This window comes from Elephas maximus, chromosome 26 (assembly GCF_024166365.1).
Source record: "Elephas maximus indicus isolate mEleMax1 chromosome 26, mEleMax1 primary haplotype, whole genome shotgun sequence".
Taxonomy (NCBI): Eukaryota; Metazoa; Chordata; class Mammalia; order Proboscidea; family Elephantidae; genus Elephas; species Elephas maximus.
In genome coordinates this window covers 36,242,394-36,267,459 of record NC_064844.1, presented here as the reverse complement: position 1 = coordinate 36,267,459, position 25,066 = coordinate 36,242,394, and the positions used below count along the sequence as shown (strand labels likewise).

At 38.0% G+C, this 25,066-nt stretch overlaps 1 protein-coding gene across 1 annotated transcript in view; it reads right to left on the bottom strand.

Moving 5' to 3' along the window:
• SRD5A2 (steroid 5 alpha-reductase 2) overlaps positions 1 to 25,066 on the bottom strand; it is a 66,564-nt gene that overhangs the window by 5,777 nt on the left and 35,721 nt on the right. Inside the window, exons 2-3 of the mRNA XM_049870465.1 lie at positions 1,422 to 1,585; positions 805 to 906 (exon numbers count right to left, since the gene is read on the bottom strand). Of these exons, the coding sequence (XP_049726422.1) occupies positions 805 to 906; positions 1,422 to 1,585 (266 nt within the window). The remainder of the gene's footprint in view (positions 1 to 804; positions 907 to 1,421; positions 1,586 to 25,066) is intronic.

Below are 25,066 nucleotides of genomic sequence, written 5' to 3'. Positions count from 1 at the left end.
AAAGGACCAGTTGCTTTGGTAGTTCAGTGACAAAATTCTTGCCTTTCACATGGGAGACTCAGGTTTGATTCTTGGCCAATATCTGTCCGGACATCTGGCATTTGTTTCATTCTAATAAGGAATGTTTCCGGGCTACCTCTTACCTTCCCACTACTCTGCCCTGGACACCCACTGCTGATCAGCAAATTTCAAGTTCACAGTCACACAAAGTGTAACAACACTTGTGTGTTGCTATGATGCTGAACACCCAGGGCTTCCAGACTAAGACAGACTAGGAAGAAAAGTCTGGCAATCTACTTCCAAAAGTCAGCCAATGAAAACCCTATGAATCACAGCTGTCCAATCTGCAACCAATTATGGAGATGGCACAGGACCAGGCAGTGTTTTCTTCTGCTGTGCGTGGGGTCGCCATGAGTCAGGGGCCAACTCAACAGCAGCTAACAACAACAACAACAAGAAGGACCAGCACTCTGTGCGTACGTGATAATCTTAACTGCTGCAACTAGGTTGTAGCTTAGCGGCCCCCACCTCCAAACCTTGTACTTGATCTTCACTTGCGGGGTATTATGATGTTGCACCCTCCTGAGGGTTCTTGTACATCCCTTGAGCTTCCAGGTTTATTTAAATAGGAAATGCAAATGTGATGTGGGTGGGATAGGTGTGGAGGGGAAATTAGGGGCAAATTGAGATGTACAGTCATTGTGTCCCCACTGCCTCCTCTCCATTTATGACTCAGCATAATCCTGGTTTACAATTAAGATTTCCCAAAGAAGAGTAGGAATCAGGCAGGTGGGGTGTCATTACCTTGTGGAATCCTATAGGTGGTTTCTCCAGGCTTCCTGAGCTGGCGCAATATACAATCACTATGAATGTTGATTCCCATTCCCAAAATAAATAAGGAAACACCTTGGCAAAGAAAAGAGGGAAAAGAAGTTAAAAATATATCGCAATTTTGGTGTTTCTTCCCACTGTTAAGTTTTTTTTTCCATAACAATAAAGGGAAGTGCATTTAATTTCTAATTCTAAGAATGGTACTAAGTGTGGCAAAAAAAAAAAAAAAAAAAAAGGTGGGAAAGGACAATTAGCCCTGGTCTCAAGTTGGGTGGAGGGGCTATGCTTCTTCCTAGACCAGGGGCTTTAATTACATATTTGGTTTTCATAAGCAGTGCTTAGAAATTTGTATTTTATTCTGACTGGGAGAAATGGAAATCCATTAGGGGATGAGGAATGACTTGTAGATTTTTTTTTAAATCTCTCTGCTTGCTATGGAGAAAAAGACTGGTGTTAAGAGTGGGAAAGAGGGAGAATGGAATCATTCGTTATTGCAGTAGTGTGGAGAAAAATGACGATGATGAGTTACTTAAGAATGCAGGGAGGGATGTTAGCTGGGGAGTGGGTCAGAAGTGGTCAGGTATACTTACCCAAGCTAAACCGCATATCTGTGTACCACTCATATGGGTATTCAGCACAGTAAATCAGATAGTAGCCTTGAAGGAATCCATTTCCCAAGCAGAAGATAAAGCCTCTGAAAAGGAATACAACTGGAAAAGGCCTCCCTCTAGTGAGCAATGAGTAAATGAATGTCCTGGAATAGATGAGAGAAAGATTAGGAGCTATTATTAAAAAAAAAAAAAAAAAAAGTCAAACAATAAAGGGAAAAGGTTTCAAATAGGTAACACATCAAATCTATTTTTAAAAATGATTTGCCCTCAAATTTGTGGAATGAAAGAACACTGGCTGGTGCTAGAGCAAGGATTTATGCTATTATTCATAGTGGCCACTATTTACTTACCTTATTTTATCCTCACAGCAACCTCAAGAGGTAAATATCATCCCTACTCAGTAGTAAATAATTCAATTCAGTGAGTCCTGGATTAGACATGAGTTTTATGTAAATCTAGAAGTGAAATCAACGTTATACTGGAAGAAAGGTAAAGCCTGGCTTATCCCAAGCAACAGTGGAATGGCATTTTGGTAGCAAACATCCAGTCATAGGGCTTCCCATAATGTGCTTCTAATATGACATTGTAACTGATATTGTAGCATTCCCTAGAAAATAGATTACAAAACCCCTTGAGAAAAGACAGAGACCTTTCTAATGCTAGGAATTATGAATCTAGAGAAATGAAAAATGAAAAAATTATAAATAACCTCAAATTTAAAAATTTCCCAGAAGGTAATACTAAGCACAAAGCCACCAATTACATCCTCTTTATAATTTCTTATGATGCAACACTTATATAGAAATATTCATAAGCATATGTGAAGAATTTAATGAATAATTATCAAATAAACACCCATATAGCCATTAACCAGGTTAAGAAATAGAACACTGCCATCACCCCTCCCTGTTCACAAGACCACCATTGCCCCAGCGGTAACAGCTATCCTGAATTTTGTAACAATCATTTCCTTTCATTTTTCATAGTTTTGCCATATTTGTATGTATCCCTAAAAATACAGTGTTCTTTTGGGGGGGGTTGTCATGCAATATTCTTTCCTTTATTGATTATTTATTTATTTCATATAAGTGGGTCATGCAATACTGTCCCACCTGTGAATCCCTGGAATAAATCCCACTCAGTCTGCTTTAGTTCACTCAGCACATTGTTTTCAAGGTTCATCCATATCAGACCATGCCTCAGAACCCATTTCTCTTTATGACTGAATAATATTCCATTGTATATACATTTTATTTACCCATCCATCTGTTGATGGACACTTGGGTTGTTTCCACCTTTTAGCTATTGTAAGTAATGCTGCAATGAATATCGGTTTACATGTATCTGTTTGAGTCTTTGCTTTCAAGTCTTTTGGGAGTGAAATTGCTGCATCATGTGGTAGCTCTATGTTTAACTTTTTGAGGAATCATAATACTATTTTCAACAGTATCTGCACCACTTTGCAATCCTGCAAGCAATGCCTGAGGATTCCAATTTCTCCACATCCTTACCAACACTTATTTTCCTTTCGCCGGTAATAGCCATCCTAGTGGAGGTGAAGTGGTATCTCATTGTGATTTTGATTTGCATTTTCCTAATGATTAATGATGTTGAGCATCTTCTCGCATATTTATTGGTCATTTCTATATCTTTTTTGATGAAATGTCTACTCCAATCCTTTGCCCAATTTTTTATTGATTTTTTGTTGTTGTTCTTGTTGTTGAGTTGTAAGAGTTCTTTATATATTCTGGGTATTATACTTTTATAAGATATGTAGTTCCCAAATAATTTCTCCTTTTCTGTAGATTGTCCCCTCACTTTGCTGGCTAAAGTCATTTGATGCACAAAAGTTTTTAATTTTGATGGAATGTTATTTTTTCTTTTGTTGTTCATGCTTTTGGTGTCATATCTAGGAATCCATTGTCAAAACCTAGGTCTTGAAGCGTTACCTCTATGTTTTGTCCCAAGAGTTTTATGGTTTTAGTTCTTACATTTAGGTCTTTAACCCATTTTGAGTTAATTTTATTACATGGTGTCAAGTATGGGTCCATCTTCATTCTTTTGCATGTAGAGATCCAGTTATCCAATCATCATTTATTGAAGGGACTATTTTTTTCTCTACTGGATGGACTTAGCACTCTTGTTAAAACCAATTGGACATAGATGTATGGGTTTATTTCTGGACTCTTTATTCTATTCCATTGGTCTATGTGTCTAATATTATATGAATACTAGACTATTTTGACTACTATACCTTTATAGTATGATTTGAAATCCAGAAGTGTGAGCCCTCCTGCTTTGTTCTACATCTTCAAGATCACATTAGCTATTCAGGGCCCTAGTTTTCTTATTTTTAATTCCTTATGTATGAAATCATACTCTGTGATAGAGTATTCTTTAGTGCCCTATTTCTTTAACTTATGTTTGTGAGACTCAAGCATGGTGTTTCCTATAGTTGTAGCTCATTCATTTTCACTGCTGTGTATTATTCTCATTGTTGAGTATACCACAACTGTCTTTTACTTTGATGTATAATTGGGTTGTTTCCAGTTTGGAACTACTATGAACAATAGCCAACCAGTTGCCATTCAGTCAGTTCTGACTCATGGCAACTCCATGTGTGTCAAACTAGAACTGTGCTTCATAGTGTTTTCAATAAGAGTTCTTTATATATTCTGGATATATGTTCCTTATCAGATATATAACTTGCAAATATTTTCTCCTATTCTGTGGGGTTTTTTTTTTCTGTTTTCTTACAGTATCTTTGAAACACAAAAGTTTTTAATTTTGATGAAGTCCAAATTTTCTATTTTCACTTTTGTTGCTGTGCTTTTGGTGTCATAGCTAAGATTTCTTTGACAAATCCAAGGCTATGAAGATTTATCCCTGTTTTCTTCTAAGAGTTATATAGTTTTAGCTCTCACATTTAGGTCTTTTGATCCATTTTTGAGTTAATTTTTTGTATATGGTGTTAAGAAAGGGTCCAACTTCATTCTTTTGCATGTGGTTATTCAGTTGTTCCAGCATCAGTTTTTGAAAAGACTATATTTTCACCATTAAAGGATTTTGACACCTGTGATCATTAATTTTAAGTGCCAATGTGGCTAAGCTATGGTTCCCAGATGTTTGGCCAAACACTAATCTAGTTGTTTTCATGAAGTAGTTACATGTGATTAAATCAGTTGGCCTTAGGTAGAGCATATCACCTTCATAGTGCGATCTGATGTAATGTAATCACCTTTCATAATGCAATCTAATGTAATATAATCAATCCATTGAGGTCATATTAATGTAGGGTGGATCCTCAAGATAATCATCTCTGAGTTATAAAAAGAGCAGAACAGACACACACATACACATATACACACAGGAGAATCCTGATACCATGTAAGGATCGTCTACAAATCAAGGAATACCAAGGAACTGAGGAATACCCAGAGCTACCAACAAGGAAGAAATTAAATAGCAGACACTCTGATTCAAACTTTTAGCCTCCAGAGCTGTGAGAAAATTAATTTCTGTTCTTTAAAGGCACTCACCTGTGTTATTTATGTTACGGCAGCACAAGGTAACTTATACTGCACCAACCAGTTCTAGAAGATACAAGTAAGTTGCCTGGGAAGTTAACTCACACAGACTCTTAACATTAATTAATGCTGCATTGCCTCTTTAATAAATGCTTATGGTCTCAAAAGTACTTCCTTACAGCCAGTTGACTTACAAAGAAAAGACTCAAGTCTGGTTTACAGATGGTGTTATAGATTGAATTGTGTCCCCCTAAAATATGTGTTGTAAATCCTAGCCTCTATGCCTGTGTTACAATCCCATTTGCTAATGGGTTGTTTTTGTTATGTTAATGAAATAGGATTAGTGTAAGGTGTGTCTTGGATCAATCTCTTTTGAGATATAAAAGAGAATCAGGTGAGGAAAGAGAGATGTCAACCCACATAAAGATCACCCAGGAGCAGAAGCTCAAAGAGACAAGGACCTTCCTCCAGAACCAACAGAGAGAAAAAGACTTCCTTCCCCTGGAGCCAACACCCTGAATTTGGACTTCTAGCCTCCTAAACTGTGAGAAAATTAATTTCTGTTTGTTAAAGCCATCCACTTGTGGTACTTCTGTTATAGCATCACTAGATAACTAAGACAAAATTGGTACCAGAAGAGTGGGGTGCTGCTCTAACAGATATTTAAAATGTGGAAGTGGTTTTGGAATTGGGTTATGTATAGAGGCTGAAAGAGTTTTAAGGCACCTAATAGTAAAAAAAAATTTTTTTTTTTTTTTTTAATAGTAAAAGCCTAGATTGCCTTGAAAAGACTGTTGGTAGAATTATGGACACCAAAGGCAATTTTGGTGATGGCTCAGAAGGAAGTGATGAGAGCTATAGAGAAAGTTTCTGTTCTCTTATAGAATACATATGGTGCCAGCAACAGAATGTTGCCAGAAATGTGAATGTTAAATGTGCTTTGTAAAGCTTTAGAAGAAAATGATGAATATGTGATAAGACAGTGAAGGAAGGGTGATGTTTTTTATGCAGTGGCAAAGAATTTATCTGAGTTATGTTCAAATGTTTGATGGAAGGCAGAACTTGGAAATGATAAACTTGGATATTTGGCTGAGGAGCTATCTCAACAAGATCTTAAAGGAGCCGTGTAGCTTCTCCTTGCCACTTATAGTAAAATTCAAGAAGAAAGAGATGGACTTTAAAATGAACTGCGCAAAATGGAAAAAAACTTAAAGATTTGGAAAATTCTGTTGTACAAACTAAGGACATGTGTTCTAGAATTTTCACCAAGGACATGGCTACACAATCTTTTATTAGATTAAGCCTGCAACTGATGGATCTAACCAAGTCTCACAGCAGAAAACCCATCAGCTTAGACTGAAGGGAACACAGAAGGAATGAAAAGAAAGAATGCTATCTGCCTCTTGGAATTCCAGAGGCAGGAAACAGATCAAAGATGCTACATCTGTTGTTCTTCAAGAAAAGAAGACGACCATCCCTGGAGCAGCTCAGAGATTAGCAGAACTGTTGGAAGGATTACAGGAAACAGGGCTGCATCGATTTTAGAGGGTCAAGTCACAGCCCCCTAGGTTTAAGAAAGAGTCATATCTTAATAGAAATACCATATGATCCAGCAATCCCACTCCTAGAAATATATCCTAGAGAAATGAAAGCCATCAAGAGTCATCACATGGCTAGACATATGCACACCCATATTCACTGCAGCATTATTCACAATAGCAAAAAAATGGAAACAACTTAAATGCTCATCAACAGATGAGTGGTTAACAAATTATGGTACATACACACAATGAAATGCTACATATGCAACAATAGAGAACAACAATGAATCCACAAAACATCTCATAACATGGATGAATCTGGAGAGCATTATGTTAAATGAAATAAGTCAATCATGAGAGGACAAATATTGTATGAGACCACTATTATAAAAACTCATGAAAACCTTTACACACAGAAAAAAAAAAAAACAATATTTGATGGTTATGAGGAAAGGGAAGGGTGGAGAGGGGAAATCACTAACTAGGTGGTAGACAAGTGTTAACTTTGGTGAAGGGAAAGACAAAACACAATATAGGGGAAGTCAGCACAACTTGCCCAAGGTAAAGTCACAGAAGCCTCCTAGACACATCTAAACACCTTGAGGGACTCAGTTACTGGTACTGAGGGCTGCAGACAATGGCTGGGGGACATCTAGGTCAATTGGCATAACATAGTTCATAAAGGAAATGTTCTACATCTTACTTTGATTTGTAGAGTCTGGGGTCCTTGTGATGGTTAAGATTGTGTGTCAACTTGGCTGGGCTATGATTCTCAGTGTTTTGGCAGTTGTATAATGTGATCACTTCCCTGTCAAAATTTGATATATGGCCACCCCCATGATGGAATCTGCTGAGTGGTACTGGCAGGGGTGGGGCCTGTGGTGGCTCACCATCCCCTCAGCCTTCATCTCTCCACCTTCCACCACCTACTTCCTTCCTGCTCACCTTGCAAAGGTTGTTGGTTTGTTCTGGATCCAGCAACTGTCTCTTGTCTGACTTCTGGTTTTGGGGGCTTGAGCTAGCAGCTTATCTGTCCATCTTGGGACTAGTCAATCTTCACAGCCTGCGAGCAAGAGTCCTGCTCCCTGACCTGCCTATCTTGGATTCACCAGCCCCTGCAGCTACCTGACTCAGGAAAAACCTTGCAGTCTTAATGCTTACCTTGGGGATTCCTCAACCTCGTCACAGCCTGTGAGCAGGACCCCTGCTCTCTGACCTGCTCATCTTGGGTTCAGTGGCTCTGTGAATTGGGAAAATCCTCAGTCCTGCTCCAAGGACTTGGGACATTCCAACACCTACAATCATGTGAGCTGTTTCCTTGATATAAATCTCTCTATATATATTTATACTCTTTAATGGTTTTGCTTCTCTAGAGAGCCTACCCTAAGACAGCCCTAAAAGCTTGTAAGTGGCAATCTAAGATACATCTATCAGTCCCAGCACATTCAGAGCAAAGGAGAATGAAGAGAACCAAAGACTCAAGGGAAATACTAGTTCAAAGGAGTAAGGCACCTCATGAACAACAGCTACTATCAGCCTGGGCCCAGGGATCACAATAGAAGGTCCCAGGCAGAGCAGGAGAAAAACGTAGAACAAAATTCAGATTCACAAAAAAAAAAAAAAAAGCCCAGACTTACTGGTCTGACAGAGACTAGAGGAGCCCCTGAGCTATGGCCCTGGAACACCCTGTTAACTCAGAACTGAAGCCACTCCCAAAGTCCACCTTTCAGCCAAAGATTAGACAGGCCTATAAAATCAACAATAACACACATGAGGAACTTGCTTCTTAGTTTAATCAAGTATAGGAAACCAAATGAGCAAAGAGGAGAAAGCAGGAAGAGACAGAAAAACTGGATGAAGGGACTTTGAGAACCCAGGGTGGAAAGAGAAAGAGAAAGACTGCTGACACGTTGCAGGGATTGCAACTAATGACATAAACCAATTTGCACATAAAATTTTTAAATGAAAAACTAATATGTGCTGCAAACTTTCACCTAAAACACAGTAAAATTAGAAAAAAAAAGAGTAAGGTCTTCACCATCTTGGTTCCAGAGTGTGGGGCTGCCATTAAGTGTGCCAGGGAGATGGAACTGCTGCCCAAAACTGGGCGGGGGGGGTGCTGCCTTGAACAAGAGTCAGAAGAACAGGGCCTCCTAAGACCTAGGGGGTGGAGTTGTGACTCAGATGGACTAGAATGGGGCCACTCAAAGCCAAGGGTCTCCTTACGTCTGTCAGTTTGTCTTACTGTGTAGGCTTGCATGTTGTTGTCATGCTGGAAGTTATGCCACCAGTATTCAAATACCAACAGGTTCACCCATGGTGGATAGATTTCAGCTGAGCTGCCAAACTAAGACAGACTAGGAAGAAGGGCCTGGGGGTCTACTTCTGAAAAAATATAGCCGGTGAAAACGTATGAATAGCAGCAGAACATTGCCTGATATAGTGCCAGAAGGTGAGCCCCTCAGGTTGGGAGGCACTCAAAAGACGACTGGGGAAGAGTTGCCTCTGCAAAGTAGAGCTGACCTAAATGACATGGATGTAATCAAGTCTTCAGGGCCTTCATTTGCTGACATGGCACACTCAAAATGAGAAGAACCAACTGCAAACATCCAATAATTGGAAGTGGGGATGCAGAGCCGACATGGTGCTATAGACAGAAGCACCATGCTGTCCTCCACAGCAAAGACCTGAAAAACTAAGTAAAACAGAGACAAACATCAGTCTTGGAACCCTAAACATCAAATGAAGAGATAAAGAATTCATTCAAGCACCAAATGGAATAAGAAACTGACAGAGAACAGAGAGGAAGGAGAGATACACGCAGAGGTCCCCTATTAACTAACGCAACACTGATTCACCATCATGGACTCCTGTTGGAGATTGGCAGATAGGGAGTACAGGAAAGCAGCTTCATGGAGCTCCCGGCAGGAGACACCTGCAACCAGTAATATATGCTTTTCCACCCTCCACCCCTCTTCCTCCTGCTATGCTGCAGTATCTTGGCTGAGAGGCACAGACTCGGGCTCCATGATGCTTGGATTCACCCTGCCTACAGGGGCCGGCTCCCTCAGAGCCATTCCATTGTTGCTGATGTTGCTTTTTTCTGCTTCTTTTGGTTTCTTCCCTCTTTCACCTCATTATCCTCCTTTCTCTAAAACCCCTGGTTCCATCTGCCATCTTTGCTTCTTCTCGAAAGGCTGTGAAGTGCCACTAGGCTGGGGAACTGCTTCCCCTGTCCACACCACCACACTGATGAGATCCCTGGGGTCTTTGTTGTTGTTTTGTTTTCTTGTTGTTTTTTTAATTTAGTTTTATTCTGTTTGTTTTCTTTTTCAATTCTGCAAGAGCTCAGGAGCCCCTTCTAGCCAGGCTGTACTGGATGGCAGGGGAGCCATTTCCTTTGTCTGCACAGCTGCTTTGGTGGGATTCCTGGGGCCATTTCTTTTTTCTTCTCTCTCTCTCTCGTTTTTCCTTTCTTCATTTCTCAGTTTTTCGCTTCTCTATACTTACCTTCTTTTCCTGTCTCCTGAATACTTGGTGCTGTGGGACAACTCTGCCCCTTCTAGCCAGTGTGTATTGTGCAGCCTGGGAGCCACTTCCCTCGCCTTCACAGCCACACTAGATGGATCTCTGGGGGCTTTTCTTTTTGCTAATTTTTATTTATTTTAATTATTTTTTCTCTTTTTCTTTTTGTTTTTCTCCATTTCTCAGTTTCTCGTCTCTCCACTGCAATGGTAAGCCCACTTAGCCTTGTTTTCTTTTTGATTGTTTGTCGGCTCCTGTTTCTCTCTCCTCTATTTCTTTTATTCCATATCCATCTTAGTTCCACACATCACAACCTCCCCCCTCCTTCCTACCTACCTGCACTGTGTGCTGAACATCACACCCCCAAGCAGCACAGCCATGGCTTGCTCTACACTGACACCTGGACTGCTCTGTTGGCCCTACTACATGCCACAAGCAACCCATGGCAGCCCCTCCCCTTCAGCTGGACCTTCCCTGCTGCACCACAACTGGGCAACTGGCCCTGCCCATTGGACAAGGAAGTGAAAAGTGTCATGCCCACAGACAAGCAAACTACAAAGAATGCACAGTCCGCCTGCTCAGACAGACCCAAATAAAACAAAAGAGCAGAATGAAACAAATTTACAATCAATAAATGAAGACTATGACTACTGAATGTCCCAAAGACAGCAGACAATATCAAAACATATTTTTAAAAAAGAACAGGATGGTTCCAGTAGGCATTCAAAATAAAACACCAGATGGCTTTCCAGTAGAAGAAAAGGCACTAAAACTGCCTGATAGGGAATTCAGATCTCTAATATTCAGAGCTACCCAAGACTTGAAGCAAAAAACATACAAAAATGAGGGGGGGGGGAAGACAAATTCATGGAAAGCATAGACAAAAAAATGGAAGAATTCAGGAAAATAATACAGAAAAAAATGCCAAAATAAATTCACAACTAGAAATCATACAAAAACAATTAGAAATCCAAAAGATAAACAATAAGGTTTCAGAACTGGACAGTGTCATAAAAGGGCTGAGAAACAGGTGTGAAATGATGGAAGACAAGATCAGCAAAATTGAAGAAAAACACTTGTATACAACTTTGTTTGAGGAAAAATCAGAAAAAAAAAATGAGGAAACCCAGAGAATTATGTAGGATACAGTCAAAAGCAAAAATTTGTGAGTTCCAGAACAGAAGGAGGAAACAGAAAGCCCAGAGATGATCATTGAAGAATTGCTGAAAGAAAACTTCCCTAATATCAAGAAAGATGAAAATCTCACCGTCCAAGAAGCTCATCGAACCCCATAGGGGACAGACTCCAAAAGAAAATCACCAAGGCATAACAGAATCACACTCGATAAAACCAAAGGCAAAGAAAGAATCCTGAGAGCAGCTCAAGAAAAACGAAAAGTCACATATACAGGGGAAACAATAAGACTAAGCTCTGATTATTTGGCAGAAATCATGCAGTTAAGAAAGTAATGGAATGACATATATAAAACCTTGAATGAAAAAATTGCCAAACAAGAAAATATATGCTGCCAAACTCTCAAACACAATGGCGAAATTAGGACATTTCCAGATAAACAGAAATTAAAAAAAAAAAAAAAAGAAATTAAAGGACTATGTAAAAACCAAACAAAACTTACAAGAATTATTAAAGGGAGTCCTTTGGTTTGAGAACAAACATCAGACCACAGTTTGAATCTAATATGCAAAATCATACTAACTAGAGACCAATCTAGGAAATGAACTCTCAGGGACTATCAAAAATCAAAAGAATTACAACAGGGAACCACAGAGCTTAATCTGTAAATGACAACAACATCAGAACAATAAAAGACAGAATACATGGTGTAGATATAGAGCTTTCTAATAGAGAGGAAGGCAAGGCTATATCAAGTAATAATACACTGGTTCAAACCAGGAAGATAAGGGTAAGTTTCAGGGTAACCACAAAGGAAGTTTAAAAAAAACCTACTCGTCAAGATAAAGAAGAAAATATAAAGTTTCAATAAAAAAAAAACTACAAAAACAAAAGAAATGGAAAAAAATCCATAAACATAAGAAATTCAGTACAGGAGAGTAAAAGGAACCAAAAAAAAAGTCAGCACACTACAAAATGACAGCAATAAACTCACACCTATCAATAATTACACTGAATCTAAATGACCTAAATGCACCCATAAAGAGACAGAGAGTGACAGAATGGATTAAAAAAAAAAAAAAAAAAAGGATCCATCGATATGCTGTCTACAAGAGACACACCTTAGAAACAAAGGCATAAATTTTTTAAAAAACAAATGATGGAAAAAAATATATCAAGCAAACAGCTACAAAAAAAGAGCAGGAGTGACAACACTAATCTCAGATATAATAGACTTTAAAACAAAATCCACCATAAAAGGCAAAGAAGGGCACTATATAATGACTAAAGGGATGATCCACCATGAAGACATAACCATGATAAACATCTACACACCCAATGACAGGGTTGCGAAATACACACACACACAAAAAAGAAACTCTAACAACTCTGAAAAGAGAAACTGACAGTTCAACAACAATGTATGAGACTTCAACACGCCACTCTCAGTAAAGGACAGAGCATCCAGAGAGAAACTCAACAAAGATACAGAAGTGCTAAAAGACACAATCAACCAACTTGAACTCATTGACATATATAGAACAGTCCACCCAACAGCTGAAAAGTAAACATTCTTTTCCAGTGCACAGGGACCATTCTCCAGAATAGACCATATCTTAGACCACGGAGCAACCCTCAACAAAACCCAAAACTCTGAGATAATACAAAGTACCTTCTCTGATTACAACACCATCAAAGTAGAAATTAACAACAGGAAGAGCATGGAAAAGAAATCAATTACATGGAAACTGAATAACACCATGCTTAAAAACCACTGAGTAATAGAAGAAAGCAGAGATGGAATCAAAAAATTCCCAGAATCAAACTAAAATGGAAACACATCATACCAAAGCTCTTGGGACACAAAAAAGGCAGTACTCAGAGGTCATTTTATAGCTACAGATGCACACAACGAAAAAGAAGAAAGGGACAAAATCAAAACATTAGGTACACAACTCAAGCAAATAGAAAGAGAACAGCAAAAAAAAGTGCACAGCCACCAGAAGAAAGGAAATAATAACGATCAGAGCAGAAATAAATGAAATAGAGAAAAGAAAATCAATAGAAAGAACCAATAAAACTAAAAGCTGATTCTTTAAAAGGATCAACAAAATTGACAAGCCACTGGTCAAATTTACAGAAGAAAAATAGGAGAGGATGCAAATAACCCAAATAACAAATGGAATGGAGGACATTACAGCAGAGCTGACTGAAATAAAAAGGATCATAACAGAGTATTATGAAAAACAATGCACCAACAAATTTGAAAACCTAGAGGAAATGGACAAATTTCTAGAAACACACTACCTACCCAAACTAACACAAAATGATGTTGAAAATCTGAATAGACCCATAACAAGAGAAGAGATTGAAAAGGTAATGAAAAACTCCCAACAAAAAAAAAGCCCTGGCCCAGATGGCTTCACTGGAGAATTCTACCAAACGTTCAGAGAAGAACTGACACCAGTACTACTCAAACTATTTCAGAACATAGAAAAGGAAGGGATACTTCCAAATTCATTCTATGAAGCCAGGATAACCCTGATACCAAAACCAGGCAAAAACACCACAAAAAAAGAAAATTACAGACCAATATCTCTCATGAATAGAGATGCAAAAATTCTCAACAAAATTCTAGCCACTAGAATTCAGCATCATATCAAAACAATAATACACCATACCAAGTAGGATTCATACCAGGCATGCAAGGATGGTTCAACATTAGAAAATCAATCAACAGAATCCAGCACATAAACAAAAGGAAAGAAAAGAATCACATGATCATCTCAATCAATGCAGAAAATGCATTTGACAAAGTCCAACACTCGTTCCTGATAAAAACTCTCAATAAAATAGGTACACAAGGGAAATTTCTCAATGCAATAAATCCAAAACCAACAGTCAGCATCATTTTTAATGGAGAGAGGGTAAAGACATTCCCCTTGAGAACAGGAAAAGGCACGGACACCTTTTATCACCACTTCTATTTTTTTTCTATTTAACATTGTGCTGGAAGTCCTAGCTAGAGCAATAAGGCAAGGAACAGAAATAAAAGGCATCCAGATTGGTAATGAAGAAGTTAAGCTGTACCTATTTGTGGATGATATGATACTATACAAAGAAAACCCAAAAGACTCTACAAGAAAACTACTGGAACTAATAGGAAGATTCAGCAGAGTAGCAGGATACAAGATAAACATACAAAAATCAGTTGGATTACTATACACCAATAAAGAGAGCAATGAAAAGAAAATCAAGAAAACAATAGTATTTATAACAGCACCTAAAAAAAAAAAAACTTAGGAATAAATCTAACTGGGGATGTGAAAGACCTATACAAACAAAGATACAAAACAGCACTGCAAGAAATCAAAAGAGATCTACATAACTGGAAAAACATACCATGCTCATGGACAGGTAAACTCAACATTGTGGAAATGACAATTCCACCCAAAGCGATTTACAAATACAATGCAATCCCAATCCAAATACCAATGACATTCTTTTAAGAGATGGAAAAATTAATCATTAACTTTATATAGAAAGGGAAGGAGCCCAGATAAGTAGCATTATTGAAGTAGAAGAATAAAGTAGGAGGACGCACCCTACCTATTTTGTAGAATGAATTTTGTAGGATACAAAAGATTAATATACAGAACTCTTCAAGAGATCAGGAAGCAGATTAGTCAAAATACAGAGCAAGCCAAAGAGCAAACAGAAAAAGCAATCAAGGAACTTAAGAAGATTAGAGAAGAGAATAATGACAAATTTAATAGGCTGCAAGAATCCATAGAGAGCAAACTGAAATCCAGAAATTAACAATAAAATTTTGGAATTAGACAATTCAATAGAAAGTCATAGGAGCAGAATTCAGGCAATGGAAGTCAGAGTTAGTGAGATTGAAGATAAAACACTTGGCAACAACATATTGGAGGAGAAATCAGATAAAGAATTGAAAAAAATTAAGACACCCTAAGAATTATGTGGGACTTTTTTTTTTACTATCAAGAGGAATAACCCACAAGTGACTGAAGTACCAGAACAGGGAGGGAAACAGAAAATACAGAGAGAATTGTTGAAGACTTGTTGGTGGAAAAATTCCCTGATATTGTGAAAGATGAAAAGATATTTATCCAAGATGCTCACTGAACCCCACACAAGGTAGATCCTGAAAGAAAGTCACCGAGACATATTATAATCAAACTTTCCTAAACCAAAGATAAAAAGAAAATTTTAAGATTGGCTAGGGATAAATGAAAAGTCACCTACAAAGAAAAGCCAGTAAGACTAAGGTCAGACTACTCAGCAAAAACCATGCATGCAAGAAGGCAATGGGATGACACATACAAAGCCTGAAGGAAAGAAATTGCCAGCCAAGAATTATATGTCCAGCAAAACTGTCTCTCAAATATGATGGTGAAATTATAGCATTTCCAGATAAACAGAAGTTTAGGGAATTTGCAAAAACCAAACCAAAATTACAAGAAAGACTAAAGGGAGCCCTCCAGATAGAAAACCAATAACATCAGATAGCAACCCAAGACTAGCACACAGGACAGAGCAACCAGATATCAAACCAGTTAGGGAAATCACAAAAATAAATCAAAGTTAAAATGCTGAAAATAGGGAAACAGAGATGTAATTACATAAAAGATGACAACATTAAAACAAAAAGGAGGGACTAAAAAAATGGAGTCAGATTTTTCATATGGAAAGAAAGTCAAGGTGATATAAAGAAATAAAAGATTGGTTTAAACAGAAAAATAAGGGTAAATATTAAGGTAACCACAAAGGAAACTAACAATCCTACACATCAATATAAAAAAACAAGAAAAATATAAAGGATCACAACAGAGGGTCCCGGAGAGGGCTGGAGAAAAATGTAGAGCAAAATTTTAATACAAACAGGAAGATCAGACTTGCTGGCCTGAAAGAAACTGGAGAAACCCTGAGATTATGGCCCCCAGATGCCCTTTCAGCTCAGTAACGAAGGCACTACTGAAGCTCAGCCAAAGATTGGACAGGCCCATTAAACAAAATGAGACTAAAGGGACGCACCAGCCCAGGGGCAAGGACTAGAAGGCGGGAGGGAACAGGAAAGCTGGTAATAGGGAACCCAAAGTTGAGAAGGGAGAGTTTTGACTGTCATGGAGTTGTTCACCAACATCAGAAAACAATATGTGTGCTAACTGTTTAATGAGAAACTACTTTGCTCTGCAAACCTTCATCTAAAGTACAATAAAAAAGAAAAATATAAAGACCCAGCAAATAAAAAATCAACAACAATGAAAGAGATAAAAAGAAAATACATAAAGAAAAACAACTCAGCACAGAAAATTAAGCAGAACAAAGAAACTGTCAACAACACAAACACGCACACAAAAAAAGATATCAAAATGACAGCACTAAACTCATACACATCAATAATTACCCCGAATGTAAATGGACTCAATGCACCTATAAAGAGACAGACAGTGGCAGAATGGATCAAAAAAACATAATCTCTCTGTATGCTGCCTAGGAGAGACACAAATTAGACTTAAAGAAACAAGCAAACTAAAACTCAAAGGATGGAAAAAATATATATCAAGCAGACAACAATCAAAAAAGAGCAGGAGTGGCAATATTGATCTCTGACAAAATATACTTTAAAGTAAAATCCACCACAAAAGATAAGGAAAGACACTATAAAATGACAAAAGGGTCAATATGCCAGGAGGACATAACCGTAATAAATATTTACACAACCAACGACAGGCTCCAAAATATATAAAACAAACTTTTATGTTGAAAAGAGAGCTGGACACCTCCACAATAATAGTAGGAGACTTTAACACACCACTTTAGGTGAAGGACAGAACATCCAAAAAGCAGCTCAGTGAAGACATGGAAGAACTAAATTCCACAATCCACCAACTTGCTCTCATAGACATATACGGAACACTCCTCCCAACAGCAGCCAAGCATACTTTCTTTTCCAATGCAAATGGAACATTCTCGAGAATAGACCACATATTAGGCCACATAAAGCAAGCCTTAACAGAATCCAAAACATTGAAATATTACAAAGCAACTCTTCTGACCATAAAGCCATAAAAGTAGAAATCAATAACAGGAAAAGCAATGGAAAAAATCAAATACAAGGAAACTGATCAATACCTTGATCAAAAACTACTGGGTTATAGAATAAATTAAGGACAGAATAAAGAAATTCACAGAGTCAAATGAGGATGAAAACACATCCTACCAGAACTTTTGAGACACAGCTAAAGCAGTGCTCAGAGGTCAGTTTATAACAATACATGCACGCATCCAAAAAGATGAGAGGGCGAAAATAAAAATATTAACCCTACAACTTGAAAAAATAGAGCACAGCAATATAAGCTCTCAGGCACCAGAAGAAAGCAAATAATAAAAATTAGAGCAGAATTAAATGAAATAGAAAAACAATTGAAAGAGTTAACAGACCAAAGCAGATTCTTTGAAAAGAAAAACAAAATTGATAAACTATTGACCAAACTGACAAAAGAAAAACAGGAGAGGAAGCAAATAACCCAAAAAAGAAATGAGATGGGCAATATCACAACAGACTCAACTGAAATTAAAAGAATCATAATAGAGTACTATGAAAAAATTGTACTGTAACAAAATTGAAAACCTAGAGGAAATGGACAAATTTCTAGAAACAAACAGTTTGCCTAAACTAACACAAACAGTGGTAGAACAACTAAATAAACCTATAACAAAAGAAGACATAGAAAAGGTAATTAAAAAATTCCCAACAACAAAAAAAAAAACTCTGGCCTGACAGCTTCACTGGGGAATTCTACCAAACTTTTAGAGAACAGCTAACACCACTACTACTAAAGGTATTTCAGAGCTTAGAAAAGGATGGAATACTCCCCAACTCATTCTATGAAGCCAGCATAACCTTAATACTAAAACTGGGTAAAGATACCACACACACAAAAAAGAAAACTACAGACCAATATCCCTCACGAACACAGACACAAAAATCTTCAACAAAATTCTAGCCAATAGAACTCAACAACATATCAAAAAAATAACTCACCATGACCAAGTGAGATTCATGCCAGGTATGCAGGGATGGTTCAACAAATAAAAAACAATCAATGCAATCTATTACATAAATAAAACAAGAGACAGGAATCACACAATCTTATCAATTGATGCAGATAAGGTGTATGAAAAAGTCCAGCACCCATTCATGATAAAAACTCTCAGCAAAATAGGAATATAAGGGAAATTTCTCAACATGATAAAGGGCATTTGTACAAAGCCAACAGCCAACATCAAACTAAATGGAGACCAAAAGACAAAACCCACTGCCATCGAGTCAATTCTGACTCATAGACCTTACTGGACAGAGTAGAACTACCCCATAGATTTTCGTAGTCCCGTTGAGAACGGGGAGCAGACAAGGAAGCCCTTTATCACCACTCTTATTCAACATTGTGCTGGAGTTCCTAGCCAGAGTAATTAGGCAAAAAGAAACAAAGAGCATCCAAATTGGTAAGGAAGAATTAAAAGTATCTCTATTTACAGATGATAGGAGCATATACACAGAAAACCCCAAAGAATCTAAAAAAAAAAAAAAACTACTGGAACTAAAAGAAGACATCAGCAGAGCATCAGGATACAAGATAAACATACAAAAATCAGTTGGATTCCTCTACACCAAAAAAGAGAACCTCGAAGAGGAAATCACAAAATCAATACCATTTACAATAGCTCTCAAGAAGATAAAATACTTAGGAATAAATCTAACCAGAGACATAAAAAACCTATACAAAGAAAACTACAAGGCACTATTGCAAGAAACCAAAAGAGATCAAAAAGTTACCTTGCTTACAGATAGGATGACTAAACATTGTGAAAATGTCTATTCTACCCAAACCGTTGTGCAGGCATAATGCAATCTCGATCCAAATTCCAATCGCATTTTTTAATGAGATGGAGAAAAAAATCAGCAACTTCATATGAAGGGAAAGAGGCCCCAGATAAGTAAATCAATACTAAAAAAAAAAGAACAAAGTGGGAGCCCTCAGTCTACCTGATTTTAGAACCTATTATACCACCACGGTAGTCAAAACAGCCTGGTACTGGTACAACAGCAGATACATAGACGAATGGAACAGAACTGAGAATCCAGACTTAAATTCATCTACTTATGAGCAGCTGATATTTGACAAAGGCCCAAAGTCCATTAATTGGGGAAAAGACTGTCTCATTATCAAATGGCGGAAACCCTGGTGGTGTAGTGGTTAAGTACTACAACTGCTAACCAAGAGGTCAGCTGTTCGAATCCACCAGGAGCTCCTTGGAAACACTATGCAGTTCTACTCTGTCCTATAGGGTCGCTATGAGTCGGAATCAACTCGACGGCCGTGGGTTTTTTGTTTTTTTTAACAAATGGTACTGGCATAACTGGATATCCATTTGCAAAGAAATGAAACAAGACCCATACCTCATACCATGCACAAAAACTAACTTGAAATGGTTCAAATACCTAAACACAAAATCTAAAACAATAAAGATCATGGAAGAAAAAATAGGAACAATGCTAGGAGCCCCAACACATGGCATAAAGAGAATACAAACCATTACTAATAATGCACAAACACTGGAAGAGAAACTAGTTAATAGGGAGCTCCTAAAAATCAGACATTTATGCTCATCCAAAAACTTCACCAAAAGAGTAAAAAGACAACCTACAGACTGGGAAAAAAATTTTGGCTACGACAAATCCCATCAGCATCTAATCTCCAAAATCTACATGATACTGCAAAACCTCAACAACAAAAAAACAAATAACCCAATTAAAAAACGGGCAAAGGATATGAACAGCACTTTACCAAAAAAGACATTCAGATGGCTAACAGATACATGAGGAAATGCTCACAATCATTAGCCATTAGAGAAATGCAAATCAAAACTATAATGAGATACCATCTCACCCCAACAAGGCTGGCACTGATCCAAAAAACACAAACTAATAAATGATGGAGAGGTTGTGGGGAGACTGGAATACTCATACACTGCTTGTGGGAATGTAAAATGGTACAACTTTTGAAAATCGATTTGGCGCTTCCTTAAAAAGCTAGAAATAGAAGTACCATATGATCCAGCAATTCCAGTCCTTGGAATATATCCTAGAGAAATAAGAGCCCTTACATGAACAGATATATGCACACCCATGTACATTGCAGCAGTGTTTACAGTAGCATAAAGATGGAAACAACCTAGGTTCCCATCAATGGATGAATGGATAAACAAATTATAGTACATTCACAGAATGGAATACTACACAACGATAAAGAACAATGATGAATCCTCAAAACATCTCATAACATGGATGAATCTGGAAGGCATTATGTTGAGTGAAAGTAGTTCCAAAGGGACAAATATTGTATGAGACTGCTCTTAAAAGAACTCGAGAAAAGGTTTAAACCCAGAAGAAAACATTCTTTGATGGTTACGAGGGTGGGGAGGGAGGGGGGTAGGGATATTCCCTAACTAGAGTTTCCTTTTGGTGAAGGAAAGGACAGCACACAATACAGGGGAAGTCAGCACAACTGTATTAAATGAAAAGCAAAGAAGTTTCCTGAATACAACCAAACACTTCGAGGGACAGAGTAGCAGGTATGGGAGTCTGGGGCCATGGTTGAAGCATCTAGGTCAACTGGCATAACAAAGGTTATTAAGAAAATCTTTTGCATTCCACTATGTTGAGTGGCACTTGGGGTCTTAAAAGCTAGCAAGCAGCCATCAAGATGCATCAATTTGTCCCAACCCACCTAGAGTAAAGGAGAATGAAGAACACCAAAGACATAAGGAAAATATGAGCCCAGGAGACAGAAAGGGCCACATAAACCAGAGACTCCAGTAGCTTGAGACTGGAAGAACTAGGGCACCTGGCTACCACCAATGACAGCCCTGACAAGGAACAAAACAGAGAAAAGTGGGGTGCAGAACTCAAATTCTAGTAAAAAGACCAGATTCGATAGGCTGAGACTGGAGGGACCCCAGAAGACATGGCCCCCGGACTCGCCGTTAGCTCAGAACTAAAACCATTGCCGAAGCCAACTCTTCCGACAAAGACTAGACTGGACTATAAGATATAAAATAATACTGGTGAAGAGTGTGCTTCTTAGCTCAAGAAGACACATGAGACTATGTGGGCAGCTCCTGTCCAGAGGCAAGATGAGAAGGCAGAAGGGGACAGGAACTGGTTCAGTGCTCACGGAAAATACAGGGTGGGGAGGAGGAGTGTGCTGCCACATTGTAGAGAGAGCAACTAGGGTCATGTAACAATATGTGTGTAAGTTTTGTATGAGAAACTGACTTAAATTGTAAACTTTCATTTAAAGCACAATAAAAAAAATCTGAAAAAAAAGAGATGAAAAAGGGTGTTAGTAATACAAAGCAGGAAGAAGTCATTAAAAAAGAAACTAAATGAAAGATAGCAAATAGTCTTGACCAGAAAGTTCAAGAACGAACTAGTAACTCTGGTAATTTAAGATCTCATGTAGATAAGACCTGACCCATCATCAATTATTTTTTAGATTTTATAAACTTTTTATGGTTAAAAGATTTTTTTTTTTAAGTCCCAGGAGTTTAGAGGTAGATGAAACCTCAGTGAAGTTCAACATTCTCATTTTGGAAAGATGGGCAAACTAAGGCTGGAGTCATTAAATAGATTAAGACTAAAATACATGTATTCAAACCCCCTTAAGTATTTCACACTGGTTTTAAAACAAAAGAGACAGAATGATAGAATTTTAGAGTTAAAATATTCTTATCAAACTCCTTACACATAAGAAAACTAAGGCCCAAAAATGTTAAATATTTTGTCCAAGATAATGGAGCCAACTAGTGATGAAGCAACAAGATCTAGGTCTTCTGATGATAAGCCCAGTTCTCTACATTAAACCTAATTATTCTGCAACTGGCATTTGCAAAAAGATGTGCTGTTACCGCGTGGGAATGAGTGATAGACCCAGATAAAAGGATTCTGTTATCAGCTAAGTAAGTTTGGGAACTGGTACATCAAACAAGGCCAAACATATTTATTTACTGTGGGAGTTCTTTAAGCCTCAACATGCTTAAACATATTGTGCCTCACCTAAAACGACATTCCAGTGTGCCACATTCATCATAGAACTAGAGCTCAACTCCAGAAAACACTTTCCAAAACATGGCTGATACTCTTATACAGGAGATTGGATACTGACTTTGAGAGCTGAAATTTGATTTTGTAAATATCATGTTAACTATATGCACACATGCACACACACATACGTATTCATCTGACCCTTTGCAGACAACAAAGACCAGATAGGGTCTGGAGATTGTCACAGATAATCACAGTTGCATTTTGGGTATGGACTCCTAGCTTCAAAGTCTGGGAGACTTGTACTAGATCTCCTAATCAAGAGAAGGCAGCATAAGAAAAGCTGGGTCATCACTGCCTCACCTGGAAATGGAATGATAATTCCTATCCCATTGCCTTCCAAAATTTCTGTGAGGATCAAATTAAATAATATATATAGAAGCGCGTTTTAAACTCTAGAGCGATTAGCAAAAGTGCACAGGAGGTAATGCATTATATGTGAGCCAAATGTTATATCCCCCACAGAAACATAAAATATGAAGTTGGTCTTGTAGACCTGAACTTTTCCCCTTGACAGAAGTTCCCTCTTTCCTTTCTTGGCTTAGATGTTGACAATCCTATTGGAATAGAGAGGCTGCCTGAATCTTCTCATGATGACCTTCTCACCTTTAATCCAGCCTCCTGACAAATCATGAAAGGGAAAAGAATGTTATTTCCCTGTGTTGCCTACCCAGAAACTAAACGCTGTTATCTTCCCCTTTTCCTTCTGTTTGGACTCAGGCCCTCTTTGTTATCTGAAGAGTGCTTTCTACCACCACTCAATCACAACACTGCCTACAATTGACTACCATCCTGTTTCTCATATCCTTTAAAATGCAAATGCATTTTAAGGGAGAGGAGATGAGTCTCTAATAACGGGGTGTGAATAAGCGAATTACAAGACTTTCCTTCTCCAGGGGGAAACAGAAGAGCGAAGACAATGGGAAGAGTAAGTGCTCTGGGTTGGAAAGTCTGGTCTGAAACAAGGATTCCTCTGCTTCCGAACTCTGTGATCTTGGACAAATTTCTTCATCCGTAAACTGAGGTTAATCATAATTACCTCATTGAATTGTTGTAAATATGAAATAAGAAGATGCAAGAAATGCAAGAAAAAGTGTCTGATAGAGGGTAGTTTCTCAATATTTGTTTAGGTTTGCTTTTTGGGTTTGAAGGTAGCTTAAGTTCTTAGAGGGAAAGGATTCTAGAAGGCTATAGGAAGTCATTAAAAAATAGTTATTTGTTTCCCAGTGTGACCTTGTCTGTGCCAACAATGCTCCAAAAACAGACTCAAAAGGCAAAATCTCTGCCTTTCAAAACCCAGGGCATAGTGCAGGTAGTTAGTTATGTTTCCAGATTAAACCCTGTGGCCACCCATACCCTCTGGACTTCTAAAGTGTGAATGCAAAGTCAATACTCATTGCTTCTCATCCAAAGGAGTATGTATTAATTAGGACTGGCTCACTGCTGTAACAAACAACTCCAAAGTATCAGAGGTTCAACATAATAAAAGCTTGTTTCTTGCTCATGCCCAAATGCAGTGCTGGTCAGGAGAGATGCTGTGCTTCACAGTCATTCAGGACCCAGGCTCGGCCAGGGGATCCTTGGCATCTGGTCAGCAAAGGAAAAGAGAAAGCATGTAAGATCATGCAGAAAATTTTCCTAAGGACCAGGCAGAATGGGGCACATATTACTCCCTCACTTATTCTTTTGACTGTACTAAACTGCAAGATAGACTGGGAAATGTAACCTAGCTGGGTTTCTCAGCAGGAAAAGAGTTTTGGTGAATACATAGCACAGGGAAGAAAACTCTGGAGAGCCAGAAGTCGTGGAGAACAAACAATATTCTTCTAATTTGAATGGCTTTGCTGTTGGAAAACTGGAAGCAGAGCAAAATAAGTATGTTTCAATGTAGAAAATGACAAAAACAACAAAGAGGAAGGGGAAAAGAGTCAAGTAGCCCAAGAAGCTGGTAAGTATTGCTGTGGAAGATTGAAAGTGGATTTCACCTTCTGATCCCATGCCCCACATTCCTCCAGAGACTGTTTCTCTGGTTTCGTACCACATCTCTTTAATTTCTTACTACACTTCTAATGTAGATTTTTCACTCTTTTGTGTTTGTTCTGATACAGAGATTGATAAGTACTCTATAAAGTTTTCTATCACTGCTAAGTAAATATTCATTTGGAAGGACTCTTATTGGGAAGGGTTAACTGAAATTGCAAACCCAAATTAATCAAAAAGCTTTAAAATTACACATCATATGTAGACCAGCTCATATTTAACTAAGTCTTCTTCAAATATAAATGCTATTGCTAAGATTACCAAGCCTATGGATCACTTCCCATTTTATGAGATTTAAGACTCCATTTTCAATCAAAATAAATTCAAAATCTGTGTATAATTATAAGGTTTCTGTGTACATATTTACCTATCATGTATAGTAATAACCCCTTCCTCAACCCCATATTCCCCTATATCCACACATTTCTCTGCTTTCCTTCACATCAAAACTCCTCCATACAGTTGTATATATTTACCATCTCTATGTCTTCTCCAACTCTTCTGTTTCCCCCACTCCATAGAAACAGATCTTGGCAAAGCTATCAGCGACCTCCACATTTCCAAATCCAAGAGCCATCCCAGCTTTCTTATTTGACAGGTTAATCACACCCTCTTTCTGAAAACACTTTTTTCACTTGGCTTCCAGCATACCACACTCTCTTG